Source organism: Anolis carolinensis, chromosome 3 (assembly GCF_035594765.1).
Source record: "Anolis carolinensis isolate JA03-04 chromosome 3, rAnoCar3.1.pri, whole genome shotgun sequence".
Classification (NCBI taxonomy): domain Eukaryota; kingdom Metazoa; phylum Chordata; class Lepidosauria; order Squamata; family Dactyloidae; genus Anolis; species Anolis carolinensis.
In genome coordinates, this window is record NC_085843.1 from 252,465,385 (window position 1) to 252,480,089 (window position 14,705).

General features: G+C 42.8%; 1 protein-coding gene across 1 annotated transcript; it reads left to right on the forward strand.

Annotated features, from left to right (window-relative positions):
• Positions 1–8,227: 8,227 nt before the first annotated feature.
• On the forward strand, positions 8,228–13,498 carry LOC134297851 (uncharacterized). The gene is made up of 2 exons (XM_062976614.1): positions 8,228–9,908; positions 13,124–13,498. The coding sequence occupies exons 1-2, from the start codon at positions 8,280–8,282 to the stop codon at positions 13,229–13,231; spliced, it is 1,737 nt and encodes a 578-aa protein (XP_062832684.1). The 5' UTR covers positions 8,228–8,279; the 3' UTR covers positions 13,232–13,498.
• The last annotated feature ends 1,207 nt before the right edge of the window (positions 13,499–14,705 follow it).

Sequence of the window (14,705 nt, forward strand, 5' to 3'; positions counted from 1 at the left end):
ATGTAATTGCTTTTACCTACATATCTTGCATTTAGCATCACTTGTTTTGTGATTGGTTACTGAAAGTTAAATGTGGGCATACTTTCATGTGTGATTTCTGAAACACCTATCACTAAGGAAATCCCAGAGCAGGAGGAAAAATGGGTTTATAGCAAGATTACACATATACCTTTAATATATAGTTGGACCTCATAGAAGTGTAGGTGGTACAGTTTCCTCCCTGCAGATTACAGTGTTTTAGTTCAAACAAGTTCACTTGAAAATGCCTTAACCTCCAAGGGAGCCAACTCTGAATTAGTAGCAAGGTTTTTTTTTACCAGTCTGTATCTCCTGCTTTCAAATTCTCCCTGAAACAAAGTATCTAAAAGCATAATAATAAGGTAGAATGTGGGTGGTACTGATTTTAGTGGTTGTTTCAGTTGACAAAACTTACATTTTGAGTTGGAATAGCAAAGATTTTAATTGCTATAATTTTGAATTTTCCTCCCACGATATGAAAACTCTTTGAACTCAGGTGTTATCAAGTTTGTTGCCCATCATTCTAAAATATCTGCTAAGTGGGATATTCTTTAGAAATAGCAATAGTTGCACGGTTTGTTTATTTGTTTATTCAGTTTGTATGCTGCCTTTCACCTAAAGTGGAATCCAAGGTGGCTTCCAGACAAAGACAATTAAAAATATTAACAGCAAAATTTAAAAACAATTAAAATCACTGTAGAAAAATAATTCTAAAAAATAAAAGTGGATAAAAAATAAAACAGCCAAATAAAAGCTGATTTGGCCGTATCTGAAGTAGCTGAGATGTACAGTGTACCGTAATGTTTTCCAAAAATTGTTTGGGAAAGTATATCTCTCTGTATAATAGTACTCTACTGATACATGTATTTTTTTTAAAAAAAATCTTGATTTAGACCAGGTAGATTGAATATATGTCTATATTGTTAATTGTAGGACAGTATTGTTGAAATGCAGATACCACCTGAGTACACTTTAAATTTCTTCCAATTTTGCAAAATAATATTTTTCTTATTTCTGGAAAGAGAATAAAATGGCACCTCACCTAACTTCACACCCCATTTTCATCAATAATCTTTACTTTTTTGTTATAATAGTTGTTTTTTGTTATTTGAGTCTTATTTCAAAGCAATTATATTTTGTGGAAAGCAGCATTTATTTTGTTCCAGTGTTCAAAAGGCCTGAAGGCATATTTTTGCAATCATTTGTGGTATTCTGACTGTTGCTTTTATTGAAGTATTAGCCATGGCACACTATTTCACAGTATTTCTGTCAGGAAATGTTTCAGTCCATGAACTGAAAAAAATCAGGGCTTGAACTGAATTGTAAACTACAAAACCAATATATGAAAATTACTTGTCTGAATACAACTCCTGTATTGTCAGAGACAGTATTGGACACATCTATATTGGATGGCACAAGAACCTTTCCTCCTAGTTGACTTTTACATTTCAGAGTGCGAGCTCACTGAATCAACAACATTAACAAGTAAACAAAAATAGTTTTGTTCTTCTAATATATCGTTGAAAGACTGAATAAATACATTAAGCGCTTAATAAGAACTTTTTTTTTTAGCTGAAACTGAATTTTGTGTTGCTCTCCCTCTTGCAATGCATGTGAGGTTGAACACTCCAATTGTGGGTTTGATGTATGAGTCAAAGGCCCTATTTGTCAAGAACAGGGAGCACTTGCTGTTTTGGCCCACAAATATATGCATATCTATACATATATAGAAGGAGCCCCAGTGGCGAAGTGCGTTAAAGCGTTGAGTTGCTGAACTTGCAGACCGAAGGGTCCCAGGTTCAAACCCCAGGAGTGGCGTGAGCGGCCGCTGTTAGCTCCAGCTCCTGCCAACCTAGCAGTTCGAAAACATGCCAATGTGAGTAGATTAATAGGTACCGCTCCGGCGGGAAGGTAACGGCGCTCCATGCAGTCATGCCGGCCACATGACCTTGGAGGTCATGTGGCCGGCTCTTCAGCTTAGAAATGGAGATGAGCACCAACAATGCCGGCTCTTCAGCTTAGAAATGGAGATGAGCACCAACCCCCAGAGTTGGTCATGACTGGACTTAACGTCAGGGGAAACCTTTACCTTTACCTTTTTATACATATGCCTAGTGCATGATGTGAGAAGTTGGTATTCCCTCTTTTTCTGTTGTTCAGTCTGTGAATACCATTGTTTGTGTAGCCCATAGGAGGTATCACTGCAGTGTGGGGACATAAACAGAAAACATGGAAAGAATGGAAGTGCTGGGATTTGGGACATCAGCACCTTACTATGAACCTCACCACACTTGCCAATTTAAGCGTCCTAGGATGCTTGCCAGCCAGTTGAGGTACAGATGGGTATGCAGCCTTGCCCCACAAGCTAGGACAATTCCTTGTCAACATGGGAAGGCTCTCAGGTTGTGCTGGCTCTAATGGAGCCTGCATGCTTCTGCCCCAGTTGGGTGACACTTCCCCTGTGTGATGGGTGAAGCATCGCTGTTTCTGCCATTTCACCATGCTTACTGGTGAAATGGCACAGGGTGTGTGTGTGAGAAGATCCTTTGTTAACATTTGTTAAACATATAATACTCAAATTTTCAAGCATAGAGATTCATTTTCTAGAAAATTGCAAAGGTGTCTGGAAACTTCATGATTGTTTTGTCTGGAAACTTTTGTAGTAAACCCAACCTCATTCACTTTGAGGGATGGATGGGCATGCAGAGCTGCTCAGAGCTGCTGCAGAAAGGATTCCAAGTAAGTTGTAAAACACCAAGCTTACTTTCTCTCTTTGACTGTGGAGGAGGAAATGTGTGTCCCCATCCCACATCAAGAGTTTCTCTTCTGAATAAGAACAGGAAGTTGACACATTTTTTCCTTGCCACTTCTTTGGAACAGATGAACTGGAACGTTTCCCACTTATCATCCACTGAAATAATTAAGTGGGAAGAACTTCCCTTAAAGAATCACCTTCCTCCTACCTATCAACACCAGAAAAAAACATATCTGGGGTGATTGGGTATACTTTTGTAAAGTGTATCAATAGTAGCAAGGCTTATGAATATTACTGTTTGGGGACTACAGCTCCCAGATTCCCACAGCCAGCCAGCCTGGTCGTTAGCAAGAGCAGGAAAAAAAAAACAGAGTATGTATTTTTATCGCTTTAGGAGAGGTGTGAAATGAAGATATCAGAGCAGTGTTGGCTGACCGTACAGTACAGCATACATCCTTTTAATGCGAGAAACATTAGCCAGATAGCCAGTAAAACCACCTCCTGTGGCTCAGTGACCTCATTACACTAGGAATAAGCAAGAGGCTTTTTTGGGAGCAGCTTAACTTTAACCTGAAAATAGTTTGTACCGTGGAATGAACCTGCAAGCCTTCCCAGCATTGACAGTCAGATTCTACTCCGCGTTTCATGGGCTGGGAGTCATGGAACAACATCAACTCATGGTCAAACATGTTGGTGAATGGTTTGCTATAGTAAACATGGCTAAGGGAGAAGAGAAAAACTGTATGGGAAGATCTTGCTGAAACGTAAAAGTCTTTGTATACTCAAAGATGTATTTAGCAGGTACATTTATATCCTGTCTTTCCTCTAGTGAACTCAAAGGGATGCACATGGTGCTTTCCTCCACTTTTATGCCTCCGTTCAGCTCATGCAACACTACACTTTCTCTCCAGTATCTGCTTGTGAGGCTTTATTTATTGAGATACTGCTTTTCCTTTCTAACTTCTATGGTGGGTCTCCCTGAAGAGAAAGCTCTATAAATAGTAAGAATACCCTGCTTGGTGAAAAGAGAGGCATTGTTATGTGACTGTGTACAGTTTCAGTCTGATGTAGGAACAGGTTTCAGGCAGGCACTGCACTCAGAGCCTAGACAATGCAAGGTGCTGCATTGTTTAAGACTGAACTATTTTAATTGATTTTTTTATCTTTTAATGGTACCGTTGACCCTTCATATCTATAGATTCGGCATCCATGGATTCAGCCATTCACAGCTGACTTTTTTTTTTTAATCCAAATAGTAAACCTTGATTTAGTCATTTTATGTAAATGATGCCATTTTATTCTGCCATTGTATATACAGTAATGGAACTTGAATATCCATGCATTTTGGTATCCACAGGAGGTCCTGGAAGCAAGCATTTTTATTTATTTATTTATTATTAAAACTTATATGCTGCCACTCCCCTAGGGCTCGGGGCGGCTTACAAGAACAGGCTAAAATCTAACAATTTAAAAAAATCTTTAAAAACATCTTAAAAACATCCTAAAACCACCTTTTAAAAACATCGATAACAGAACTCAAAAGCCTGTCGAAACAGGTGTGTCTTACATTTATTTATTTATTTACAGTATTTATATTCCGCCCTTCTCACCCCGAAGGGGAGTCAGGGTGGATTACAATGAACACATATATGGCAAACATTCAGTGCCAACAGACAAACAACATACATTAGACAGACTCAGAGGCATTTTTAACATTTTTCCAGCTTCACGATTCCGGCCACAGGGGGAGCTGTTGCTTCACCGTCCAGTAGTGGCTGTACTTCCTCATTCCTTTCCTCGTGTTTTGCTGGCAGTTTTATGGTGTTGTAAATTAGCCTCCCACATAAAGCGTCCCTAAATTTCCCTAATTGTCAGATGCAACTGTCTTTCGGGGCTGCATAGGTCAACAGCAAGCCGGGGCTATTAATGGTCGGAGGCTTAACCCGACCCAGGCTTAGAATTCATGACCTCTCGGTCAGTAGTGATTTATAGCAGCTGGTTACTAGCCAGCTGCGCCACAGCCCGGCCCCTGCGGAAGGCTGATTAGTCCCATAAGGCACTAACTTCAGGTGGCAGAGTGTTCCAGAGAGATGGCGCCACTGCTGAAAAGGCTCTGCGTCTAGTTGTTAGATGCAAGATCTTAAAACTGGGGACTTCCAATAGGCCTTGGTCCTCAGAACGGAGGGATCTCTGGGGTTTGTAGGGAGTGAGTCGGTCCCTCAGGTACATCGGCCCTAGACCATGTAAGGCCTTAAAGGTAAGTACCATCACTTTGAAAGTGATCCGGTGCTTAATTGCTAACCAGTGCAGCTGCAGTAAGATTGGTGTTATGTGGCATCTCCTCTTTCTTCTTTTTTTATATCCCAGCTTTCTTACATAGTAATTAAGACTCAAGGGGGTTTGCAATTTAAAATTCAATACAGCTTTAAAAAAGTTCAAATTAAAATGAGATTAAACTATTGACAATATTAAAATGATTTTAAACTACACTTAATATGATAAAATACAGTGGACCCTTAGTATGTGCCATGCTTTTTCATCAATGCCTCGAGGCCGTTACTGGACCCTCCTGCAGGTTGAGGGTGAATCTAGCAAAGACAGAGATCCTATGGCTGGTCTGTTTTTAAATGTAACCTTTGCTGTCAAGCATCTGGTCCTAAAAATAATTTATAGAAATGCCAGCATGTTGAATCATTGTGTCAGTATATGGGGCTTTCTATTTATAAACACTGGTTATTCAGCAAGATTTAACATATAAAAACTCATTCCATCTTCATCCAGCTACATTCAAATATCAGCATGGTTTACAGGATTAGTAAGTAAATGTGCATTGAGAAAACTCTTTTCATTACTTAGACTTCAGTTAATACCATCTGCTCTTTTAAACAACAGATTCTGAAAAACTTCTGATGTCTTGGAGCATTGTGCCTGTGCCACAGGTGGCCAAATATTTAAGTGCCTAAGGGAGTGAGGGACATGTTTTTTCAGTGTAATTACAACAACAAGGATACTTGAGGGAAAGGAAGTGCTCAGTATTGATCCAGAATTTGTTCAAACGGCAGCTAGTTTTGTTTTGGCACTGGGTGAAACTAAACAAACATTTATGGAGCTAAACGTGTCTTGCATGACCTCCTGTATTACAAGATACCCAATAGGTTTGATAACCATTCTGTGGATTTCTAATGGTTTGAAGTTGACCATACAGCTAACGACAGTATTGTTATGGCTGATGGTGTTATGGCCAAGAGCTAGAAAAAGCAATTTGGGTCTTATCTATCATCACTCAGTGTGATTTGCCCCTTTCATTACGTTGCAGGTTATTTGAAGGACTGTAAACAGTGCCTTACAACGTACCATTGTGTTGTGTTGCTGTTACAATATCAAGGTGAGAGTAGGGAAAGTAGAACATACCCCAAAACATTTTGGATTGATCACAAACAAGGAATTTAAAGAGAACCATTCAGCTTAGGTTCTTCTCTTGCTGTTTGTGGAGCACTCCCGAGAACGATGAATTTAAGCATTATCAATGGAGCCCTGGATGGGGACTTGGAGAGTATTTAGAGCAGTGGGTCCCTACCTGGGGTCCCAGATGTTTTTGGCCTACCACTCCCAGAAATCACAGCCAGTTTACCAGCAGTTAGGATTTCTGGGAATTGAAGGCCAAAAACATCAGGTGACCCCAGGTTGAGAACCACTGATTTAGATGGACAAGGAGTATATCTACTATATACATATACCAGTTTGATAACATTTTTATTGCCTTGGTTTTGTCCAGTGGAATCTTTGACTTTGCAGTTTGGTGTGTAGTGTTGGGTTCTTTGCTAAAGAGTGCCACTGTTCTGCTGTGAGACTATGACTGGGGAGACCTGGGTCTGCATCCCCACTCAGCCATGGAAACCCACTTGGTGATCTTGGGCAAATCACATTGTGTCTGCCTCAGAGAAGAGCAAACACAAACACCTTCTGGACAAATCTTGCCAAGAAAAGCCCTTGAAAAGTTTGCCTTAGGGTCACCATACGGACTTAAGGACTTGAAGACACATAACAATGAAGTACCAGTCTACCTTACACCAACTACATATCTTAGAATCCAGGAGGATAGAGTCATATCAGTTTACGAAGAATCTCTGCATAATTTAGTAGCATAGATACACACCAGGAAAGATCAGTGAAGGCATTATTTAACAATTGGATCAGTAGGAGAGGAGGGTGGAGATGAAAAAGCGCAAGCCAGAGGAGCTAAAAACAGTGAGGAGGAAGAAGTGGTACAGCTGGACTGAAGAGATAAACAGGGAAGCATTGGGGGGCCAATGGTACAGTGATAAATTGTGATGTGCAAGCTCTCATCAGGGCACTCTATATAGCAACGCCTTCACAGAAAGTCCAAAATTGTGGCAATTGTATTGCTCTAAAACAAGAGTGGGCAACTGTGGAAGGTGAGGGGACTGCATTAGCCTCTCTCAGAAGACCCTGAAAGACTGCTTCCCTCCATTATACCTCCCCCCCCCCGGTATGTGTGTCGGTGTCTGTGTAGCAGTTTTCTCTGTCTCTGTGTGTAACTCTCTCTCTCCGTGTCTCTGTCTCTGTGTCTGTCTGTCTGTCTGTCAGTTAGTCTGTCTGAAATACACACACACACCAACTCCACAATTTTTGGGCCTACAAATCCCCTCTAGAGGACATGAAGGCATGCTCTTGGAACTTCCTACACTCTTAATGATTTGAGGGGCATTTTGAGGGAAAAGAGGTCTTTTTGGAAAAAATGTTTGGCAAATTTTCATTTTGAACCTGGGAGATGATTCTTGGACATTTCAACCCCCCCTCCCCTAGAATTATTCTTGGACATTTGTAAACCAATATATTCTGAAAAATAACTTTTGTAACCCTTTCTCTTAATCCCTTGGGGGGGGGGGGCTGGGGCGAAATGTGACCTATGGGTCATATCTTGCTCACACTACTATGAATAATTTCTAGAAGTTTTCAGTCCTAACATTTGAAAAGTGAAAGGGTCTTGCCAAATCAAGATCAAGCCACCATCCCCTCTTGCCTCAATATTTTTGATTGAAACAAAGATAGTTCATCACAGTGCATCACTGTCATGGAACCAAGTCCCAGGGCTGGATTTCCAAGCCCTGGACTTGGAGTCATAACATAAATAATCCTGGAAGCACCTGGCAGAAGAAGATAGAAGAGCCTGGGAACTCGGGGTTGAAAGTGTAAACAATTATAATTGGTAGAGTGTGTGGGAATAGTAGAAATGTGATACAGGGGGTGGGGTTTGATGATGATATTTGCGTGTGGTGTTACGTTGCATCAGAGGTGATAAAAATGATTGTATGTAAACATTAGGTCATTCTCGACTTTTTCCAAAGTCATGTATTCTTCAATAAAGATTGGATTTGAGAGCAGCTATATTTGATCTGCGTTCAGACTGGTCCTTTGAAGTAAGCCTGACATTTAAGTCGAGAATCCCGTTCTCACCCTCCTGCGGATTCGCAGTGAAGTGATAATGAGTGGAGAAGGCGATCAAAGCCTAAATGGAGCAGAGAGGCCTTTGCCAGGGGCCCGGCCGTTGGGGGAAGAGACGCTGCAAGCCATAGCTTCCTCTACGGGGTACCCCAGGCCGAACGGCGTGACCCAGAGGATTCCCAGAGGAGGAAGAGGCGTCTCGGCGGCTGCAGAAACCAGTTGGGGATCTGGAGGAAGCATGCCGGAGACCGTGGCCCTGTGGTTATCCATCCTGGAAACTAATTTATCCAGGCTGTTGGAAACCGTGGGGAGATTGGTGCCACTATTGGAAGAGAATCTCCAGAAGGAGCCCACCCGGTATGGCGCCGAGAGAGAGCCAAGTAAAGAAGGGGCTTGGAGCCAGAGGGGCCAACGCGCCTCAACGCAGAGCCCCGTGGCGGCGAGGGGCGAGGGGGATGAGGAATACTGGCAGGAACTGGAGTTCCGAGACAGAATGGCGCGCGAAGTGGAGCGCCAGCAAGCTCTGGGAACTCTGAGGCCGCCAACTCCAACAGGACTTCCAACCCCCCGAATGGGCGTCGGGGTGGAAAGACCACTGGGGCCAGGGATCGGGTCCAGTGGATTGGCGGACGAAGGCGGAGAGGAGCCGGAGATCCAGGAAGAGGAGGAGGATGTGCCGTACGACGAGGGAAGGCGAGGTGCGGGGGCTACAGCGAGGCCCGCATTCGGATGGGTGGAAGGGCCGACAGCAGCGGCAGAATTTCGGGAGCCGCGCGGAACGACCACCGGAGTGGGGCGCGGCGTATTCAAAGGGGCCGTCCAAGGAAACCCGATGCAACCCTTCCCCATGCCTCCCAGACAGCATCAACGGGCCGCAGAATGGAGGCAAAGGAGGGAAGAGCTCAAACTGGAATACGGAGGGGAATCATCTGAACTGAACTTTTTCCTCATTAGCATCAGAGGATATATGGAAGACAATGCACACACATTCCCCTCCGAAGGAAGCATGGTTCGGGCCATCGGCAACACACTAAAGAGAGGAGCAGCCAGCTGGTATGTGCAACTACATGCCAGACGCGACCCGTGCCTGAGGTCAGTACCCCGCTTCCTCGCCGCACTAGAAAACCGGTTCAGAGACCGGCTAGAGCAATTGAGGGCTCGAGACCAGCTTAAAGGAATAAAGCAGAGGGACAAAACGGTGCCCGAGTACGCAGAGGAATTCCTCCATCTCGCGGAAAGGGTGCCAGAGTGGTCTGAAGTGACCAAAGTGGAGATATTCAAAGAGGGACTACGCCCCGAGGTTTTCAGTTGGGCAGCGCACAGAGACGACCCAGAAACACTCCAGGGCTGGATACAACTAGCGGGGCGCGTCGAATCCACCCTGGCCCAAGTAAAGCGTTTCAGGGGCGGCGGCGGCCAGCAAAGACCGGTGGCGAGGGGTCGAGGAGAAACGAGGAAGCAGGAAAGGCCTGGAGGGAGGCCGGGGATCCCCTTCAAAGGAGATGACAACAAACCCAAGCCGGGATGCTTTGTATGTGGGAAGACGGGCCATCGAGCAGCAGAATGTTGGGCCCGGAAGGGGGAGCCGCCAAAACCCTCAAAGCCCAAGCCAGCAGCCGGGAGACGAGCGGAGGAGGAGGTGCGAGCCCCAGAATCTCCGGAAAGGCTGGTGAGTCGAGACAAACGCATGCTAGTAGTGCCAATCTGCCTATCGGGGCTAGAGAATCGGGCCACCTGCAGGGCATTCGTGGATTGCGGTTGTTCTAGGAACATTATAACTCCGGAATTAGCAGGAGCGCTGAAATGCCAGCAGACGTTGCTTGACTCCCCAATTGCATTTTCGCAGCTAGATGGATCAGTTGCTGCTGGGGAAGTATCTACGAAGGAAATACGAGGGGTCCCATGTAAAATAGGCAAATGGGAAGGAAGAATATCCTTTGTGATAGCCCCTATTGCCACATACCATGTAATACTAGGGATCTCATGGCTCGAACAGGCAAATCCTGAAGTAGATTGGAGAGGAAAGAGCCTAGCATTTAAAGAACAACAAACGCAATGGGAGATAAGCAAAATAGCAGGAGAGGAGGACGAGGGAAATGAAGCAGGGGAAATAGACCCACAGCTATTGCCACCTGAATACAGAGACTTTGTGGATGTTTTCAATCAGAAAGAGGCAAGTAAATTACCTCCCAAGAGGAATATAGAAGTAGAAATTGAAATAACCCCAGGAGCAAACTTACCAAAACCAAAAGTGTATCCCATGTCTGTTCAGGAGAAGGAGGAATTGAGGAAATATATTGATAAGAACCTGGCGCGAGGCTTCATTAAGCCATCCAATTCTCCTCTCGGAGCCCCAGTGTTATTTAGGAGAAAGAAAGACAACTCTCTAAGATTGTGCATTGACTATCGAAATTTAAATGCAATTACTAAGGACAATAAATACCCTATGCCCTTAGTAAAGGATTTAATTACCGTATTGAAGAAAGGGAGCATATTTACTAAACTGGATTTAATTGAAGCATATCATAAATTAAGAATCAAACCCGAGGATACTTGGAAAACTGCATTTTCCTGCGCATTCGGCCATTTTGAATATAAAATTTTGCCATTTGGGTTAAAAAATGGCGGCAGTTGCTTTATGCAGCTTATAAACGAAATACTGCACCCATTGTTGTACCGAGGAGTATTCATATTCCTTGATGACATCTTGATCGTGAGCGAAGATAAAGAAAAGCACGTGGAATTGGTCCGGGAAGTTTTGCAGAGACTAAGGGAAGCAAAGCTGTATGCAAAACTGTCCAAATGTGAATTTAATAAAACTCAAATTGACTTTCTGGGGTATCGGATATCTCCAGAAGGGTTAGCTATGGACCCGTCTAAAGTATCAGACGTAAAAGAATGGGGAGTACCTCAAACAAGGAGGCAATTGCAATCATTTCTGGGGTTTGCAAATTTTTATAGATCGTTCATAAAAGGCTTTGCGCAAATAACCGCACCCCTTACTGAACTTTTAAAAACAAAAGGGAAAGGGGAGACAGCAAAAGTGAAAGCTCCTGGCGCCAAACTGAGTTGGACGCCAGAATGCCAAAAGGCATTTGAAACCCTAAAAAGATGCTTCACAGAAGAACCCGTCCTAAAACACCCCGATATCCGGAGCCCTTTCATAATCCATTGCGATGCTTCAGACTGTGCATACGGGGCAGTACTATTGCAAAAAGATCAAAATGGGAACTTAAAACCTTGTGGATATTTGTCCCGGAAGTTCAGTGAAACTGAAAAATGTTGGCCCATATGGGAAAAAGAAGCATTAGCCATATTAAAAGCCTTAGAATGCTGGCGACACTTCCTCGAAGGGAGCGGAATCCCATTTGAAATTTGGTCTGACCATAAGAACCTCCAGTATTTAAAATCTCCTCGAAAATTGTCCCCCAAACAAATTAGATGGGCACAATACTTCAGCAGGTTCGATTTCCAATTAAAGTTTTTCCAAGGGAAACAGAATGTCTTGGCAGATGCTCTTTCACGCATGCCTCAACACGAAGGCATAACCACAGCAAAAGAGGGAACAGTATTCTCTGATAAACAATGGGGCTTAGCTGTCAGTACAAGAGCGCAGACCCAAAGAGAGAACACCGCTATTATTAAATTCGACGAGGAAAATAGTTGGGGAAAAGAACTGAAACAGTCATACGAAGGAGATCAGTGGATCGCATCCAACGCAGAAAAGGGGGAGCAGAAGGGGGGATTCTGGTTCGTGAACAAGAAACTGTATATCCCAGAAATATTAAGGATTAAGATTTTGCATCGTTTTCACAATAACCAGAGCGCTGGTCATACAGGAATTACAAAAACAACAAAGGCAATAGCAAAACATTGTTGGTGGCCAGGGATGAGGAAGGACATAAAGAATCATGTTGTTCAATGTGATGATTGTGCCAGAAATAAATCGAGAGGAGGGAAGCCAATGGGATTATTACAAACAGTGGCAGAACCTACCAGGCCTTGGGAATGTGTAGCTATGGACTTTGTGGGGGAACTGCCGGTTAGCAAAGGACATCGTTATATTTGGACAGTATTAGACCTGTTTTCCAAACAGGCCCACTTTATAGCACTGACAAAACTACCATCGGCAGAGAAACTAGCTGAATTGTACATAAACCATATTTACAAACTTCATGGATGTCCCAGTAGAGTGGTCAGTGACAGAGGGGTTCAGTTCACAGCAAAATTCTGGGAAAAATTCTTGGAAATGCTAGGAGCAGAAAGGAGTCTAAGTTCTGCTTTTCACCCTATGACAAACGGGGCAGTAGAACGTACTCAACAGACGCTTGGGCAGTTCCTTCGAATGTACTCTAACATGAGACAAAATGACTGGTCTAAGCGGCTGGCTTTCGCAGAACTAGCTTTTAATTCGACTATACATTCCGCAACAAATAAAACTCCCTTTGAAGTAGTTTACGGGTATGAAATACAGCCTCTGCCCCAGTTGCCAAGATGGACAGAGAATGAAGAAACAGGGGCAGGGAAATGGAAAACTCAAATGCTAGAATGCTGGAGTCAAGTGACTGCATCCTTAAAGGAAGCACACAAAAAGTATAAAACATTCGCAGACAGAAAAAGGATGGAAGGCGATAAATTGGAGAAAGGAGATTTAGTGTGGTTAAGTACCCAAAACATCAAATTGGGGCTACCTTCGAGAAAACTGGGCCCCAAATATATTGGACCATTCAGAATACAGGGTGTTATCAACGAAGTAACTTTCCAGTTGGCATTGCCAAAAAGTTTAGGGAAAATACACCCAGTATTCCATCGCAGCTTACTGAAAAAGTATATGGGTACTTTGGACAAAATGGACACATAGAGTTATTGTTTGATTTATTTCAGAATTGTGATGAAAGAAGCACCGAAGAGGAGGATGGAGAAAAAGAGGGCGCCATGTCATGGAACCAAGTCCCAGGGCTGGATTTCCAAGCCCTGGACTTGGAGTCATAACATAAATAATCCTGGAAGCACCTGGCAGAAGAAGATAGAAGAGCCTGGGAACTCGGGGTTGAAAGTGTAAACAATTATAATTGGTAGAGTGTGTGGGAATAGTAGAAATGTGATACAGGGGGTGGGGTTTGATGATGATATTTGCGTGTGGTGTTACGTTGCATCAGAGGTGATAAAAATGATTGTATGTAAACATTAGGTCATTCTCGACTTTTTCCAAAGTCATGTATTCTTCAATAAAGATTGGATTTGAGAGCAGCTATCTTTGATCTGCGTTCAGACTGGTCCTTTGAAGTAAGCCTGACACATCACTGTAGGAAAAATCCATTTCTCCTTCATTTGCTGTAGTAATTAGCTATTCCAGAAGGAACAGAGAATCTAAAGGGGGGTTGCAAATGGTGTCATGGTCCTTGTTAATCAAAAAGGATTCACTACACCTCAAAGAGCACTTAGGAAGTATGTAGGAAAACTGGGAGAAGAACCTTTAAGTCATTAACTTTGGAGCTGGCCTCTCCTTGCTGCTTACTTTTTGTCTATATATCACTGGGCTACTATTGCCAACCATGGCACTAATCAGTGATACCAAATGTCTTCCCAGCTCCTTGTCCTTTTAAGTGCCCACATTACAAGTGCGAGAAGATCTGTGTCCCAATATCAAACAAAAGCATTCATAAAAAGCCACTAGATTCTCTCAGCTGCACATGTGATTAGTAGGCTTGAGCGATCCATGAAAAAATTTATTCTAAACTCGTTTCAAAATCCAGCGTTTCGTTTCTGATGTCATTTCTGAATTTTGCCCTCAAAATTTTTCAAAATTTAACGAAAATTCGTTAGTTTCAAAAGTAATTCGTTAATGGCGGACGCGCATGCGCAGTGGCCAAAAAAAAACAGCATGAGGGGAGATTTTACAGGACTCTCACGCCCTCATTTTTTGAGTGATCTTCTTCAAACTTGGTACAGTGGTAGAACACATTTAACACCGATAGCTCACCAAAATTTGGAACGTTTCCCTTATCCTCTGATTTTTGGCGAATTTTCATAGCTTTTATAATAAACCATTTTTTAATAATTGCAGAAATCTGTTCCTGGTTTGAAAGTCTTATTTCCTGTTTCATTGGGTTGTCTTTACTGTGAAAGTCATTGTTCTACTTCAGAAACTTTGTTTTTGTGGCTGAAACTTTGTTAAATTGGTGTGTGTGTGATATATACTGTATATATAACATAACATATTATGGTTTGGTCCACCAATTTAACAAATGTGTGTGTGTGATATATACTGTGTGTGTGTGTATATATATATATATATATATATATATATATATATATATATATATGTCCCTGCATATGTGTGTGTGTGTGTATATAGGTAAAGGTAAAGGTATCCCTTGACGTTAAGTTCAGTCATGACTGACTCTGGGGGTTGGTGCTCATCTCCATTTCTAAGCCCAAGAGCCAGTGTTGTCCATAGACACCT

Coding starts and splice junctions, on each gene's coding strand:
- LOC134297851 (XM_062976614.1), top strand. CDS start 8,280: ATGAGTGGAGAAGGCGATCAAAGCCTAAATGGAGCAGAGAGGCCTTTG. Junction 9,909..13,123: donor CAGAATCTCCGGAAAGGCTG/GTGAGTCGAGAC, acceptor GATTTATTTCAG/AATTGTGATGAAAGAAGCAC.